The following is a 17,418-nucleotide window of genomic DNA, read 5'->3' as shown; positions in this document are numbered from 1 at the left end:
GGAGCTTCGAGGACCACTCCGATAAACTCTATCCTTTGAACTGGAACCAATGTTGATTTTTGTTCGTTTATCAACAGGTCCAGAGCTTGACAGGTGGCTCACCATGTTGTGATGCCGCGCTGGACGTGGACTCTGGAGTGGCCCTTGATGAGTAGTGGTGGCCTACTTCAGGCATCAGGATTTCCAGATCTACCCGTACGGGTAGATCTGGATATCCTGATGCCTGAAGTAGGCCACCACTATTGACATGCACTTCGTAAACACCCTTGGTGCCGTTGCCAGGCCAAAAGGGAGCACTGCGAATTGATAGTGGGCAGTCCCAACCATGAATCGTAGGAACCTTCTGTGTCTGTGAAATATCGATATGTGAAAGTAAGCGTCTTTCAGACTGAGGGCGGTGTACCAGTCTCCCAGATCCAGGGAAGGAATGGTGGAGGCCAGGGAGACCATGAGGAACTTCAACTTCTTGAGATACCTGTTGAGGTTTCGCAGGTCGAGAATGGGACACAGGACCCCCCCCCCCCCCCTTGGTCTTTGGGATAAAAAATATAGCGGGAGTAAAACCCTTTCCCTTTCAAGTGCAGAGGAACTTCCTCTTCGACTCCCACTCACAGGAGACCTTGCACCTCCTGGGCGAGCAGATGCTTGTGAGAAGGGTCCCTGAAGTGGGAGGGAGGGATAGAAATAAACTGGAGGGTATACCCCCCTACTACTGTGCTGAAGACCCACTGGTCCAATGTTATAAAGACTCAGGTAAGGAGATAAACAGTTGGAAAACAACAGGGGTGCTGGATCCAGGACACAGGCTGGAAGGTCGCCCTTGGACACAACCTCAAAATGCCTGCTTATTACCCGGCTGGTTGCGGGTAAGACCTCAAGTGAGCAGAGGAGGTCAGCTGTTGGCCTTGATGGCGCTTGTAGCCCTTGCTCTTCTTGCGGAAGGGCTCTGATCAGGATTGGCTCATGACCTGTGGTACTTTTTTTTTGCATCCATTACTCACCCCATAGTGACAGCTCCTGTGGCTCCTATCTCACAGTCCTGGGCCTGGCTCCTCACCCTGGGCATTGCAGCCAGGCATGCACGGTTGTAGCACTACTCAGGTTTGGGCCTCTATTATGGGGGTGAGAAGGGGGAAACTTGAGCATCACTGTAACCCAGTGCACCAGGTCGCAATGCCTAGAGTGGGGAGCACAGTTCATCCCTGCGGGATGCAGGAGCTACCCATACTTGGAGTGTGGGACAGGCTCCCTCTCATCCAGGGGAACACAAAGTTGCCCGTGCCTGCAGGTGAGTGTCTAGCTTCTTCCCGGCACCAGTGTTTCCTCCACACCCAGGCTGGTATTAGGATAGCCATGCCAGAGCAAAGTGTGTTGCTGCAAATGTGCGGTACCTCCTCATTTGAATAAAAAAAAAGCCAAAAAAAAAAAAAAATCACAGAGCTATAATGGTAAACTTAATAAATTTAGCATGACTGCTCTGTTACTTTTGATTAAAAAAAAAGTGTGAGAAATTCACAGCACTTGTCATGGTTCACTAAAGGATCTGATTTCAGAGTAGCAGCCATGTTAATTTGTATCCACAAAAAGAACAGGAGTACTTATTGCACCTTAGAGACCAACAAATTTATTTGAGCATAAGCTTTTGTGGGTTACAGCCCACTTCATTGGATGCATAGAATGGAACATACGGTAAGAAGATAGATATATACACACATACATACAGAGAACATGAAAAGGTGGAGTAAGAGGCTAATTAATTAAGATGAGCTATTATCAGCTGGAGAAAAAAAACTTTTGTAGTAATAATAAAAGGATCTGAGCCTCCCTTGACTGGTGGGAGGACAGAGGAAATGTGTGTGTGTAGGTCCTGTTCAGTTTCATGCTCTCAACAAAGACTGACCACAGACACTTCCCTCACAAGTTGGGGGGGCCCCTTGCATGGAGGGGCAGGTAACACAAGGGACATGGTCTCCTCAGGAGTCTGTGCTCCACTTCAGTGTGTTGGAGTTGAGAGCAGTCAGTTTGGCCTGTATCAAATTCCTCTCGCATTTGCAATCAGTCAGTCTAGGTGTTATTAGGCAATATGATGGTGCTGTATTACGTTTACAAGCAGGGAGGATTGTGCTCCTTGGAGTTACATGTGGAGGCTGTCAACCTCTGGAACTTGCGCCATACCTATGCAAAATGTCCTGACCACTGTGCATCTGCCAGAAGTGCAAAACACTATGGCATACTCCTTGAGCAGACAGCTCTCCACATAACATGTGTGGCAGCTGCACAACCAAAATCTACAGGTGGTGTTTTGGGTGTGAGGGTCTCCAAACCACAGAGCTATGTATGTCGAATATGAACAAAAAGTGCAAAGAGTTCTGCTACAGAGAGGGTTGCCTCCTGGGCAACACTTTCCTCAGGTGATGGCTGGGGGCCCTAAAGTACACATTTCCCCACCCAATCCCCCTGTTACAGAGGGTATTGAGGAAAATCCAATAAAACAAGGCACAGGTCATTCGCATTGCACCTGGTTGAATCCGTCAGGTTCAATACCCCATGTTATTGCAACTGTCATGCCAGCCGCCTCTCCCAAGGCAATAATTCTTGACTCAGAATAAGGAGTGCACTTCCCAAGTTTCCCTCAACCCAGTCTTTTGAACAGATCTAGAAGCATGGTGGTTGCTTCACACATTCTTTTCAGAGACAATCTTCTAAAGTAGGGGTGTGCTGCTGTCCCCTGTGGACAAAAGTGAGCTGCCACCACTGACAATACCTTGGTGAAAACTCTCAGCACCATCAAGAGCCTGAAAGAGTGCCTGGTACTGGTAGTGTTTGGCCACAAAACCCAGGAATTTTCTGTGTGCCAGGTGAATGTCCATGTGAAAACAGGGATCTTTGAGATTGAGGGTCATGAATCAATATCCTAAATCTAATGAGAGGATAGATACAGAGTGACTATTCTTAACGTCAGTCAGCAGACAAAATTGTTCAATCCCCACCCCATCTTTTTGGGGATGAGGGAGTACCTTGAGTAGAACTGTTTCCCCCTTGCTGCTAGCTCCATTCCTCCTAGTTGAAGGAGCGACTTTACATCCCGAATGAAGATGGGGAGAGGTGGTGAGGGGTGGAAAGGAAGAAGATAGTCACCAGCTTTCCCTTGTCAATCAGGGCCCGAAACTGCTCCTTACTGTCCTGAAGAACCTTATTGACAAAGCCTGTCAGCTTGTCACAGATGATAATATATTTGGCCATCAGTGCTTGACAGTTTTAAACTCAAAACAGGAGGGAGTCCAACAAAGATGCCTTCCTCCCAAAGAGGTCCAGCATCTTTGCTTCTTGGTCCTGGGGAGTAGACCGGGCTTGTCGGTGCTTACTATGCTTGGTGGCCTGTGACACTACCAGGAAGTTGGGAGGCAGCTATAAGAATAGGTATTCTGACCCTTTCAGAGGTATGTAAGTGTCTTGGCAGATTCAAGGATGGCATAGTTGATTGGAAGTGCCAGTATACTCAGTCCAGAACTGTGCAGGATGTCTAGCAGTCTGTGGACTTCATGGACCTCTTCCAAAGGAAATTGTACCGTTCTGAGCAAGTCCTGGAAAGCCTTAGGGTATGGCAGGAAAGCTGGAATCACTGCCTCATCTGGAGAGGATGTTGACAGGATCACCGGCATGGTGTTTGCCTATTCCTGTTATTGTGGCTGTTGGGGAGGGTACTAGTATCACAGGTTTTCTGGGCCCCACTACTGTCATTGTGAGACTTCAGACCTTCTTGGTGCCTGGCCCCAGGGTGATGGGTATGTAAAGGGAGGGTATGTCTGTTCTTTTGGGAGTACTGAGATACGCTGGAGACTCCTGACACACTGTATGGGTTTTGCCCCCAGAGGTGCCCCTCAGGGAATAGTCAGAATATGGGGCATACCCAACTCCATCTTTTGACTCTGACCTCAGATCAAAAATGGGAGAGCTCTCAGTGTCTGAGGAGGTAGTGATCAGCTGCCTCTACTCATTGATGGTACTGGTGACCAGTACTGAGGTAGCTTAACTCCAGCTTGAAAACACAAAGGGTGCCGGATCTGGCAGTGCCAACACAACGGCTGTTGTTGGTGTCAAAAATACTACTCCCAGTACCAGGAGTTGGTAGAGTCTTGACCTTCAATGAAGTACCAGGCTGGTCTGTCCCGATATCAGACAGACAGTTCCACTCCAAAGCATGAGATCTCTCCTGGCTTGGTATGAGATAGGGACATTTGCCTCTTTGAGGGCTTGGATATGGAGCTCCCTCTTTCCCTTATTGGAGTGCTTGCCTCTCCTTTCCCTCCCCATTTGCCTTGGCTCTGTTCATGTCTCTTGGAGCCAGCTGGGAGAGGGTGTGGAGGCCTGAAACTGGCTGGAGACTGTGTACAGGCTTTGGAGGCCAGGGTGGCGTAACTGGAGGAGCTAAGGGAGGCAGAGGTATGTTGATGAGGCTTTCCAGGACACTGTAGATTTGTCCCACCTCCGGTCAGACAGTCACTGCGCTGTTAAGGAGGATGAAAGGCCCAGAGAAGGAGAGCACTCAACGGGAGCAGAGGGAAACCTTTCCATAGTTGGGAGCCTCTCGCACTGAGGTTACCTCTCCAGGGGAGGGAACTCCAGTCATTAGGAAAAGGCAGGTATTAATAATGGGAGATTCAATCATTAGAAACATAGATAGCTGGGTTTGTGATGACTGGGAGAACTGTATGGTGACTTGTCTGCCTGGTGCGAAGGTTGTGGATCTCTCGAGGCATCTAGATAGACTTAGGTGTAGTGCTGGTGAGGAGCCAGTGGTCATGGTACATGTAGATACCAATGACGTAGGGAAGAGTAGAAGAGACGTCCTGGAGGCCAAATTTAGGCTGCTAGGAAAGAGACTGAAATCCAGGACCTCTACGGTGGCATTCTCAGAAATGCTTCCAGTTCCACGTGCAGGGCCAGGTAGGCAGGCAGAGCTTCAAAGTCTCAATGCGTGGATGAGACAATGGTGTAGAGAGGAGAGGTTTAGATTTATTAGGAACTGCGGAAACTTTTGGGATAGAGGGAGCCTATACAGGAAGGATGGGCTCCACCTAAACCAAAGTGGATCCAGCCTGCTGCTGGCACTTAACATTAAAAAGATTGCAGAGCAGTTTTTAAACAAAGAGATGGGGGGCGGGGGAAGCCGATTGGTGCAGAGGCGCACATGGATCAGACAGAGACTTCTCTTACAGGAGAATCTATTGATAGATTTCAGAGTAACAGCCGTGTTAGTCTGTATTCGCAAAAAGAAAAGGAGTACTTGTGGCACCTTAGAGACTAACCAATTTACTTGAGCATAAGCTTTCGTGAGCTACAGCTCACTTCATCGGATGCAGTGAGCTGTAGCTCACGAAAGCTTATGCTCAAGTAAATTGGTTAGTCTCTAAGGTGCCACAAGTACTCCTTTTCTATTGATAGAGAGTCTCTAGGTTTTAGTCAGGAGGAGAGGATGGAAGAGGATAAAGTATGGGCCAGATCAGACGAGAAACATTCACATAAAGAATCTGACACATCAGAAAAGGGCAGACAAATAAACAGTGACCAGTTTTTAAAGTGTTTGTACACAAATGCTAGAAGTCTAAATAATAAGATGGGTGAACTAGAGTGCCTCCTGTTAAAGGAGGATATTGACAAAATAGGCATCACAGAAACCTGGTGGAATGAGGACAATCAATGGGACACAATCATTCTGGGGTACAAAATATATCGGAAGGACAGAACAGGTCGTGTGTGGGGGGGGAGGGAGAGAGAGAGGAGTGGCACTATATGTGAAATAAAATGTAGAATCAAACAAAATAAAAATCTTAAATGAATCCATATGTTCCACAGAATCTCTATGGATAGTAATTCCATGCTCTAAGAAGAATATAACAGTAGGGATCTATTATCGATCACCTAACCAGGACAGCGATAGTGACGATGAAATGCTAAGGGAGATTAGAGAGGCTATCAAAATAAAGAACTCAATAATAGTGGAGGATTTCAATTATCCCCATATGGACTGGGTACATGTCACCTCAGGATGAAATGCAGAGACAAAATTTCTCGATACTTTAAATGACGGCTTCTTGGAGCAGCTGGTACAGGAACACACAAGGGGAGAGGCAACTCTTGATCTAGTCCTGAGTGGAGCGCAGGATCTGGTCCAAGAGGTAACTATAACAGGACCGCTTGAAAATAGTGACAATATAACAACCTTTAACATTCCTGTGGTGGGAAGAACACTTCAACAGCCCAACACTGTGACATTTAATTTCAGAAAGGTGAACTATGCAAAAATGAGGAGGGTTAGTTAAACAGAAATTAAAAGGTACAGTGACTAGAGTGAAATCCCTGCAAGCTGCATGGACAATTTTCAAAGACACCATAATAGAGGCTAAATTTAAATGTATACCCCAAATTAAAAAACACAGTAAAAGAACTAAAAAAGAGCTACCGTGGCTTAACAACCATGTAAGAGACGCTGTGAAAGATAAAAAGGCATCTTTTAAGAAGTGGAAGTCAAATCCTAATGAGGTAAATAGAAAGGAGCATAAACGCTGCCAAATTAAATGTAAAAATGCAATAAGAAAAGCCAAAAAGGAGCTTGAAGAACAGCTAGCCAAAAATTCAAAAGGTAATAACAAAATATTTTTGAGTACATCAAAAGAAGGAAGTCTGTTAAACAACCAGTGGGGGCCCTGAACGATCGAGAGACTAAAGGAGCACTAAAAGACGATAAAGTCATCACAGAGAAACTAAATGAATTCTTTGCTTCAGTCTTCACGGCTGAGGATGTTAGGGAGATTCCCAAACCTGAGCCATCTTTTGTAGGTGACAAATCTGAGGAACTGTCACAGATTGAAGTGTCACTAGAGGAGGTTTTGGAATGAACTGAGAAACTTAACAGTAACAAGTCACCAGGACCAGATGGCATTCACGCAAGAGTTCTGAAAGAACTCAAATGTGAAATTTCGGAACTATTAACTATGGTTTGTAACCTGTCCTTAAATCAGCTACTGTACCCAATCACTGGAAGAGAGCTAATGTAACGCCAATATTTAAGAACGGCTCTAGAGGTGATCCTGGCAATTACAGATCGGTAAGTCTAACGTCAGTACCAGGTAAATTAGTTGAAACAATAGTAAAGAATAAAATTGTCAGACACATAGAAGAACATAAATTGTTGCGCAAAAGTCAACATGGTTTCTGTAAAGGGAGATCAGGTCTTACTAATCCATTAGAGTTCTTTGAGGGGGTCAACAAACATGTGGACAAGGGGGATCCAGTGGACAGAGTGTACTTAGATTTCCAGAAAGCCTTTGACAAGGTCCCTCACCAAAGGCTCTTATGTAAATTAAGTTGTCATGGGATAAGAGGGAAGATCCTTTCATGGATTGAGAACTGGTTAAAAAAAAGACAGGGAACAAAGGGTAGGAATAAATGGTAAATTTTCAGAATGGAGAGGGGTAACTAGTGGTGTTCCCCAAGGGTCAGTCCTAGGACCAATCCTATTCAACTTATTAATAAATGATCTGGAGAAAGGGGTAAACAGTAAGGTGGCAAAGTTTGCAGAGGATACTAAATTGCTCAAGATGGTTAAGACCAAAGCAGACTGTGAAGAACTTCAAAAAGATCTCACAAAACTAAGTGCTTGGGCAACAAAATGACAAATGAAATTTAATGTGGATAAATGTAAAGTAATGCACATTGGAAAAAATAACCCCAACTACACATACAATATGATGGGGGCTAATTTAGCTATAACTAATCAGGAGAAAGATCTTGGCGTCATCGTGGATAGTTCTCTGAAGATGTCCATGCAGTGTGCAGTGGCAGTCAAAAAAGCAAACGGGATGTTAGGAATCATTAAAAAAGGGATAGAGAATAAATTGGGGAATATCTTATTGCCCTTATATAAATCCATGGTATGCCCACATCTTGAATAGTGTGTACAGATGTGGTCCCCTCATCCCAAAAAGATATACTGGCATTGGAAAAGGTTCAGAAAAGGGCAACTAAAATGATTAGGGGTTTGGAACGGGTCCTATATGAGGAGAGATTAAAGAGGCTAGGATTTTCAGCTTGGAAAAGAAGAGGTTAAGGGGGGATATGATAGATGTCTATAAAATCATGAGTGGTGTGGAGCAAGTGAATAAGAAAAAGTTATTTACTTGTTCCCATAATATAAGAACTAGGGGCCACCAAATGAAATTAATGGGCAGCAGGTTTAAAACAAATAAAAGGAAGTTCTTCTTCACTCAATACACAGTCAACCTGTGGAACTCCTTGCCTGAGGAGGTTGTGAAGGCTAGGACTATAACAGGGTCTGAGAACTGGATAAATTCATGGAGGTTAAGTCCATTAATGGCTATTAGCCAGGATGGGTAAGGAATGGTGTCCCTAGCCTCTGTTTGTCAGCGGGTGGAGATGGATGGCAGGAGAGAGATCACTAGATCATCACCTGTTAGGTTCGCTCCCTCTGGGGCACCTGGCATTGGCCACTGTTGGTAGACAGGATTCTGGGCTGGATGGACCTTTGGTCTGACCCAGTATGGCCATTATTATGTTCTTATGGAACTAAACTCAACGGGATGTTCCTACCTTTTTCAGGTCAATGTACTGGGTTGTGGGGAGAGGGTGTCTCTCCTGTCAGCAGTCCATGGTCTCATAGGCCTCTCCATGAGGAGTTTTCAGACTTGAAACTTCCTTGACTGCTTTGTCCTCCTACACCTGGTCTGGATGTGGGTTTCCCCAGGCAGTACAGACAGGCATCATAGTAGACTGTGACCAGGAAGAGCTTGCAGCACTTTTTGAAGTGGAGGATCCTCGGAACCCTTTTCCTGCTGCCACTGGAAGAAGCAAAATGCCCCCCCCCTTTTTTTTAAATAAAAGCAGGAATCGCTCCTCCGAATTTTAGGGAACCGAACCCCGAATATCTATCCCAATTAACTACACTAAATAATTAAATCTAATTAAGTATTAAAAGTTATTTACAATTTATTTACAGGAAAAAGCTGAAGAAGTTAGCATGAACACTGACGCTCTGTCCTAAACAATAAGTGGTAAGAAGGAAGTAAAGATGGCAGCAGTCTGGCAGCTCCCCCTTAAAACCCTTGGTGTGATGCACAAAGAGAGTGGGGGGTGTCCAAGTAGACCAAACAGACACTCCTAGGGAAAAAATCTCCAGTCCTGGGCACATAGAGTACATGTGCAAACCTGTAGTGCATTACACAGAGGATCAAGCACTTGAAGAACAAGTATGATCCTGCGTTATAGTGAGATACTAAATAAACTCAATCAGTTTAGTGTATCCAAGAGAAGATTAAGAAAGCTCTAATAATAGACAGCTCTTTAATCTAAAGGGCAAAGGCAGAACAAGGGTTAGAAGCTAAAACTAGATAAACTTAAAAAAAAAAAAAAGCACCTTATTTCTAAATAGTGTGATTAACCACTGGAAGGACATACCTACCTAAAGATTCTCCATTACTTGGAGCTTTTTTACTTAAGACTGGATATCTTTCTAAAAGATAACTATATAGCTCAAACAGAAATTATAGAATTGGTAGAGAGTTTACTGTGTGAGGTTCTTTGGCATGTGTTATGCAGGAGGTCAGACTAGCTGATCATAATGATCCCTTTACAAGCTTTAAAATCTATAAGTAAGTTCCAATATCATTATATAAATCAAATGGTATGTCAGCACCTGAAATACTTTCTTCAGTTTCAGTTACCCTACCTCCAAAGGGATACAGTAAAAAGAGGCAGTTCAGAGACAGGTGATAAAATGATTAGAAGTGTGAAAAGACTTCCATTTCAGGTCAGACTGAAAATATTAGGGTTATTTAGAGAACAGGGAATAAGAGGGAGTATAAGGGAGGTATTTAAATGAATGCTACAGAGAAGGTAATAAGGTGCACTTGTTTACCCTCTCTCACTACAAGAACAGAGGGAAGTTCAGTACATTAAAAACCTATAAAAAGTTTGTTTTTAAACACAATGCACAAGTAATCTGTGGAACTCAATGCCACAAGATTGAGACAAAGTTTCATATGTTCACAGAAAGTATTAAACATTTCTATGAACTGAAAACCCCAAAGAAGCAATGGTGCGACAAGTCTGCCTTGGAATGGAGGCTCCCACAGCACTGAGGAAAAGATGGTTTCAGAAAAAGACTTTCAGAATCTGACCCCCAGATCCTATCAGGGAGTGGTCAGGGTTCAACAATGAGGACAGTTCAAGTAATTCAACACCCTTTCTATCAGAGCTCTTGAAAGGCACACAATAGCCTAAGACTCAAGGGACCATCTTTAGGGCTACGTGTTTGTCATGGAGGTCGTGAAAGTCATGGATTCTGGGGCTAGCTGCTTGGGTAGTCCTGGGGTCAGCCACACTGGCTGCTGCTGGAGTGGCCCTGCAGCCAGCCGCACCAGTCACTGATGGAGTGGCCCTAGGGCCAGCCACACCAGCTGCTGTTCTGGTGGCCCTGGGCACCGATCAAGCAGCGGCTGATGTGGCTGGCCCCGGGGACTGTCTGAGCAACTCCTTCCCCTGGCTCATAGAATCATAGAATATTAGAGCTGGAAGGGACCTCTGGAGTGCTTCAGAATTGATTCCTTGAGGACATGCTCCATGATTTTTCCGGGAACTGAGGTGAGGCTGACTGCCCTGTAGTTCCCAGGATCCTCCTTCTTCCCTTTTTTAAAGATTGGCACTACATTAGCCTTTTTCCAGTCTTCCAGGACTTCCCCCGATCGCCATGAGTTTTCAAAGATAATGGCCAATGGCTCTACAATCACATCCGCCAATTGCTTTAGCACTCTCAGATGCAACGCATCCGGCCCCATGGACTTGTGCATGTCCAGCTTTTCTAAATAGTCCCGAACCACTTCTTTCTCCACAGAGGGCTGGTCACCTCTTCCCCATGCTGTGCTGCCCAGTGCAGTAGTCTGGGAGCTGACCTTGTTCCTGAAGACAGAGGCAAAAAAAGCATTGAGTACATTAGCTTTTTCCACATCCTCTGTCACTAGGTTGCCTCCCTCATTCAGTAAGGGGCCCACACTTTCCTTGGCTTTCTTCTTGTTGCCAACATACCTGAAGAAACCCTTCTTGTTACTCTTAACATCTCTTGCTAGCTGCAACTCCAGGTGTGATTTAGCCTTCCTGGCTGCTGGTGCCTTAGCAGTATCTGTAGGGTCGGCTGTGGCACCCCCTTGTCCCGCACTCATGCGTCGGTATATTAGGCGCCACCAACCCTACACCCTCTCGGTTCCTTCCTGCTGACAGCTCCGACAGAGGGGCAGGAGGGTGGATAATGGAATGGACATGAGCAACACATCTTGAAGAAAAAAGTTACGAAAGGTAGCGAACTGTTTTTTCTTCTTCGAGTGCTTACTCATGTCGATTCCATTCTAAGTGACTCACAAGCAGTATCCCTGGAGGTGGGCTCGGCGTTCACGGTCATGCGGCCTGCAATACTGCCTTACTGAAGCCAGCATCGTCTTGGGCCTGCAGGGTAAGTGCATAATGAGACAAACGTGTGGATGGATGGATGACGAGGTAGCAGACATGCAGATATCTTGAATGTGCACTTGGGCCAGGAATGCCACCGCCACGGCGTGCGCCCTAGTTGAGTGGGTGGTTGCCATTGTTGGTGGAGGCACTTTCGTCAGACCATAGCAGAAACAGATGTAGGAAGTGAACCAGGATGAAATTCTCTGGCCAGACACTGGAAGACCTTTCATCCTGTCTGCCACCGTGACGAACAACTGCGTCAGCTTATAGAATAGCTTGGTCCTTTCGATGTAAAAGGCCAGGGTTCTCCTGATGTCCAGAGAGTGCAATTTGTGCTCCTCTTCCGACTTATGAGATTTTGGAAAGAAGGAAGGAGAGAACTGCTAACCACTTGCTAGGCAACGGGAAAAAGGTGCTCCAACCAACCGTCATTGGTGGTAAGAAGGAACTGAGAGGGTGTAGGCCGGCTGGCACCTAATATACCGATGCATGAGTGCGACACTCCAGAGGGCCCCGCTGCGGAACCTACTGATACCGCTAAGGCAAAAATCTCTGACAACTGTGCATGTGGGTGCACATGTACCTCAAATGGAATCGACATGAGAAAGCATTCAAAGACCAAGCTTTGTAATTTTAACTGTTAACTGCAGAGCAAGCACTTTTGTAGTCTGACAAATTTCCAGAGTGCTTGTCATAAATATAAAGGGAAGGGTAAACCCCTTTAAAATCCCTCCTGGCCAGAGGAAAAAATCCTCTCACCTGTAAAGGGTTAAGAAGCTAAAGGTAACCTCACTGGCACCTGACCAAAATGACCAATGAGGAGACAAGATACTTTCAAAAGCTGGGAGGAGGGAGAGAAACAAAGGGTCTGCGTGTCTGTCTATATTCTGTCTTTGCCGGGGATAGACCAGGAATGGAGTCTTAGAACTTTTAGTAAGTAATCTAGCTAGGTACGTGTTAGATTATGATTTCTTTAAATGGCTGAGAAAAGACCTGTGCTGAATAGAATAACTATTTCTGTCTGTGTATCTTTTTTGTAACTTAAGGTTTTGACTAGAGGGGTTCTCTATGTTTTGAATCTAATTACCCTGTAAGGTATCTACCATCCTGATTTTACAGGGGGGATTTCTTTATTTCTATTTACTTCTATTTTTATTAAAAGTCTTCTTGTAAGAAAACTGAATGCTTTTTCATTAGTCCCAGATCCAAGGGTTTGGGTCTGTAGTCACCTAGGCAAATTGGTGAGGCTTTTTACCAAACCTTGTCCAGAAAGTGGGGTGCAAGGTTTTGGGAAGTATTTTGGGGGGAAAGACGTGTCCAAACAGCTCTTCCCCAGTAACCAGTATTAGTTTGGTGGTGGTAGCGGCCAATCCAAGGACAAAAGGTGGAATATTTTGTACCTTGGGGAAGTTTTGACCTAAGCTGGTAAAGATAAGCTTAGGAGGTTTTTCATGCAGGTCCCCACATCTGTACCCTAGAGTTCAGAGTGGGGAGGAACCTTGACAGTGCTAATCTACATGACAGCAGTGCTTTGCCTCTAACCTCACCAGCATCTCCTGACCCATTTGTTATACTCATAGGAGAGAGTAAAAGATGGAGAAGAGAAAGACCTACCTTTCCTCTGTATCTGATGAATGTACACAATAGACTGATCTGCTCTTAGGAACCTTCAGAGAAGGCATTTCTTTAGATGAAGAGGATTCTGACTTTGGTGTCACAATTCTCTCTTTCTTAACAGAGTATAGTGCACTGTCACAGGGAGGCTTGAAGTTTCCCAGTTCTGCAAGTACAAACCAAAAGATTAAACAACCAATTTAACCAAATATCATGAAGTTCCACCAGCGAATACAGAATATAGAGACTGGCAACAGGATCACAAACCACTACACCGTGAACTGTGCATTCCTTACTCAATATGCCCACCTTCAGAGGTGCTGGGTATATTCACAAGATTGCCTTCAAAACACCAAAGTAGTTTATCGGTTGACAAACATGATATAACTGTCTCAATAACTAGAGCTCCTCTACTACTGCCAAAAATATTACTTGATATATTTATAGTCTTTAGAAAAATTAGTTCAGTGTCAGAAAAATCTTCTTTGATCTGCAGAACATTAACAGTTCAAATCAGATGCAAAAACAGTTTGTAATCTCTCTCTCTCTCACCCCCCCACTCCCCCCAGCATTAAAATGGAGTTAGGACAAAAGCAGGCATCAGAAACTTAAAAAAAATAGACAACAGATGTAATTATCCCAAAACCAAGTGTTATAGACCCAGGAAATTCTGATTAAAAGTTACACTTAACAGTAAACCAAACATGTTATGATACGGAAGTGCACAGATAAGGCATACATACAATCTGAATTCTGACCTCTAGAGAAGCCATGGAATAACATTGTGATTATGTTTAAGACATTTTAGAGCTTGTGGTAACAGATTAGATGAAAAATGGTTGCTTACATAACTAGCCGGTATTATGTATTCCACTCTCGGTGCGCATATACCAACGTGCTCGACTTCAGATTCTTTTGGCCAGCAGTAGCCATTGGGTCTGTCCCTGTGCCCTGAGTGTCTTCATGTCTCCTCCACTCACAGGCATAAAGGGCAGAGTGGGGTCAGTTGTGTCAGTTGCTTTGCCCAGTACAGGATTTAGAAGGTATAGGACTTCGCAGAAGCATGAAAAAAGGGCAGGTTGTGGAATACACATGGACAACATCTTGAAGAACAACAATTACTGTAAGGGGAGTAACTTTTTCCTTTTGAGTGCTTGTCCACATATATTCCATTCTTGCAAGCAGTGACTGATATAAAGGTGGTGGTCGCTCAGATCTACTTAAATAGGGATTGCAACACAGCTCTGCGAAAATGGGAATCAGAACTAGATGCCTCTTAAAAAGAATAATGTTTAGAAACTGGATGTGCTGATCCCCAAGATGCCGCTTTACAAAGTTCAGAGAACTGAAGAAGAGCTCTGTATAAGGAAAGGAAAGGAAAGGAAAGGAAAGGAAAGGAAAGGAAAGGAAAGGAAAAGGTCCTGAATTTTTTTCTGATCACCCTTAGAATCAGAGGGATTAGAGGGTATGCATACGTCACCCCTGGAGTCCACAGTATGAGGAATCATAGAATCATAGAATATCAGAGTTGGAAGGGACCCCAGAAGGTCATCTAGTCCAACCCCCTGCTCAAAGCAGGACCAATTCCCAGTTAAATCATCCCAGCCAGGGCTTTGTCAAGCCTGACCTTAAAAACCTCTAAGGAAGGAGATTCTACCACCTCCCTAGGTAACTCATTCCAGTGTTTCACCACCCTCTTAGTGAAAAAGTTTTTCCTAATATCCAATCTAAACCTCCCCCACTGCAACTTGAGACCATTACTCCTCGTTCTGTCATCTGCTACCATTGAGAACAGTCTAGAGCCATCCTCTTTGGAACCCCCTTTCAGGTAGTTGAAAGCAGCTATCAAATCCCCCCTCATTCTTCTCTTCTGCAGGCTAAACAATCCCAGCTCCCTCAGCCTCTCCTCATAAGTCATGTGTTCCAGTCCCCTAATCATTTTTGTTGCCCTTCGCTGGACTCTCTCCAATTTATCCACATCCTTCTTGAAGTGTGGGGCCCAAAACTGGACACAGTACTCCAGATGAGGCCTCACCAATGTCGAATAGAGGGGAACGGTCACGTCCCTCGATCTACTCGCTATGCCCCTACTTATACATCCCAAAATGCCATTGGCCTTCTTGGCAACAAGGGCACACTGCTGACTCATATCCAGCTTCTCGTCCACTGTCACCCCTAGGTCCTTTTCCGCAGAACTGCTGCCTAGCCATTCGGTCCCTAGTCTGTAGCTGTGCATTGGGTTCTTCCGTCCTAAGTGCAGGACCCTGCACTTATCCTTATTGAACCTCATCAGATTCCTTTTGGCCCAATCTTCCAATTGGTCTAGGTCCTTCTGTATCCTATCCCTCCCCTCCAGCGTATCTACCACTCCTCCCAGTTTAGTATCATCCGCAAATTTGCTGAGAGTGCAATCCACACCATCCTCCAGATCATTTATGAAGATATTGAATAAAACCGGCCCCAGGACCGACCCTTGGGGCACTCCACTTGATACCGGCTGCCAACTAGACATGGAGCCATTGATCACTACCCGTTGAGCCCGACAATCTAGCCAGCTTTCTACCCACCTTATAGTGCATTCATCCAGCCCATACTTCCTTAACTTGGTGACAAGAATACTATGGGAGACCGTGTCAAAAGCTTTGCTAAAGTCAAGAAACAGCTTTGCTAAAGTCAAGAAACATGAATACATGTGCTCAAGATACGGGGCTCTCAAACAAAGATTTGACACTGTTCTTTTCCATGGCAAACAAGTTGGATGACCCTACTCACAAAATACTCTTTGAATGATGGAGTCTTATTGATCACTGTCAGAAAACTGTCCGAAGAGCCAACAATATATTTCGTAATCCTAGCAGATAAAGAGTTATGACTGTTACTTGCTCAAGTTTCACAGGTGAATCACCTCCTGGCATACAGGAGAAATCTGGCTAATCCCTGTCTGTTTATGTAAACATCACTGTGGTAATGCCTGCCATTACCAAAACTGTCTTCCTTTCATTCAACGCAAGAGATGTGGCACATGCCAGGTAGACTGCTCTGAGTTCTAATATGTTGATGTACAGGTGACTATCTTCGCATGCCCACAGTCCTTAGCCCTTGTGATGGTTTGAATGAGCTCCCTATCCCTTATTGAAAGCATCTGTTACTAATGTGTTTCTGAGTAACAGCAGTGTTAGTCTGTATTCGCAAAAAGAAAAGGAGGACTTGTGGCACCTTAGAGACTAACCAATTTATTAGAGCATAAGCTTTCGTGAGCTACAGCTCACTTCTTCAGATGCATATCGTGGAAACTGCAGCAGGCTTTATATATACACAGAGAATATGAAACAATACCTATTCCCACCCCACTGTCCTGCTGGTAATAGCTTATCTAAAGTGATTTCCAGCACAAATCCAGGTTTTCTCAGAAAATGAAACATTCTTACAAACTGCATTTGGGTTCTTCCACCAATTTAACAATAATATGTGACAGGGTCGGGCCAGATGGCTATAGGAGAGTAATAGAAGGCATATATATTAGCCCCAGGCTAAGTAGGTCCCTTTTCCCTGGGTAAGGTAACAGGGAAGGTTCCAGAACAATCAGGAACCTTCTGGAGATAATTAAGACAGGCTGATTAGAACACCTGCAGCCAATCAAGAAGCTGCTAGAATCAATTAAGGCAGGCTAATCAGGGCACCTGGGTTTTAAAAAGGAGATCACTTCAGTTTGTGGTGTGCGTGTGAGGAGTTGGGAGCAAGAGGCACTAGGAGCTGAGAGTGAGAACGTGGACTGTTGGAGGACTGAGGTGTACAAGCACTATCAGACACCAGGAGGAAGGTCCTATGGTGCGGATAAAGAAGGCGTTGGGAGGAGGCCATGGGGAAGTAGCCCAGGGAGTTGTAGCTGTCGCACAGCTGTTCCAGGAGGCACTCTAGACAGCTGCATATCAAATCACAAATGTGTAGAGACCATGTGGCCTAACATTCTTATCATCATCTGTGGGTTTCTCTGACTGATCTGTGGTCTGATACAGTGTCAAACTTGGTTCAGGTAGAGTCTGCGAAGAGTTACAAAGGGATCTCACAAAACTGGGTGACAGGGCAACACAATGGTGATGAAATTCAATGTTGATAAATGCAAAGTAATGCATACTGGAAAACAATCCCAACTAACTGTATAAAATGATGGGGTCTAAATTAGCTGTTAGGAGCGGTTACCACTCAAGAAAGATCTTGGAGTCATTGTGGATAGTTCTCTGAAAAAACAGCCACACAGTGTGCAGTGGAAGTCAAAAAAGCCAG

At 44.8% G+C, this 17,418-nt stretch overlaps 1 protein-coding gene across 3 annotated transcripts in view; it reads right to left on the bottom strand.

The window, feature by feature from the left end:
* Positions 1-17,418, bottom strand: part of GCNA (germ cell nuclear acidic peptidase) — a 54,857-nt gene that overhangs the window by 18,060 nt on the left and 19,379 nt on the right. For all 3 annotated transcript variants that reach the window (XM_073358689.1, XM_073358688.1, XM_073358690.1), the window contains one exon: positions 13,135-13,300. In XM_073358689.1, coding sequence (XP_073214790.1) covers positions 13,135-13,300 — 166 coding nt within the window. The remainder of the gene's footprint in view (positions 1-13,134; positions 13,301-17,418) is intronic.

The sequence above is a fragment of the Lepidochelys kempii genome, chromosome 9 (assembly GCF_965140265.1).
Source record: "Lepidochelys kempii isolate rLepKem1 chromosome 9, rLepKem1.hap2, whole genome shotgun sequence".
Taxonomy (NCBI): Eukaryota; Metazoa; Chordata; order Testudines; family Cheloniidae; genus Lepidochelys; species Lepidochelys kempii.
This window is presented reverse-complemented; position numbering and strand designations above follow the sequence as displayed.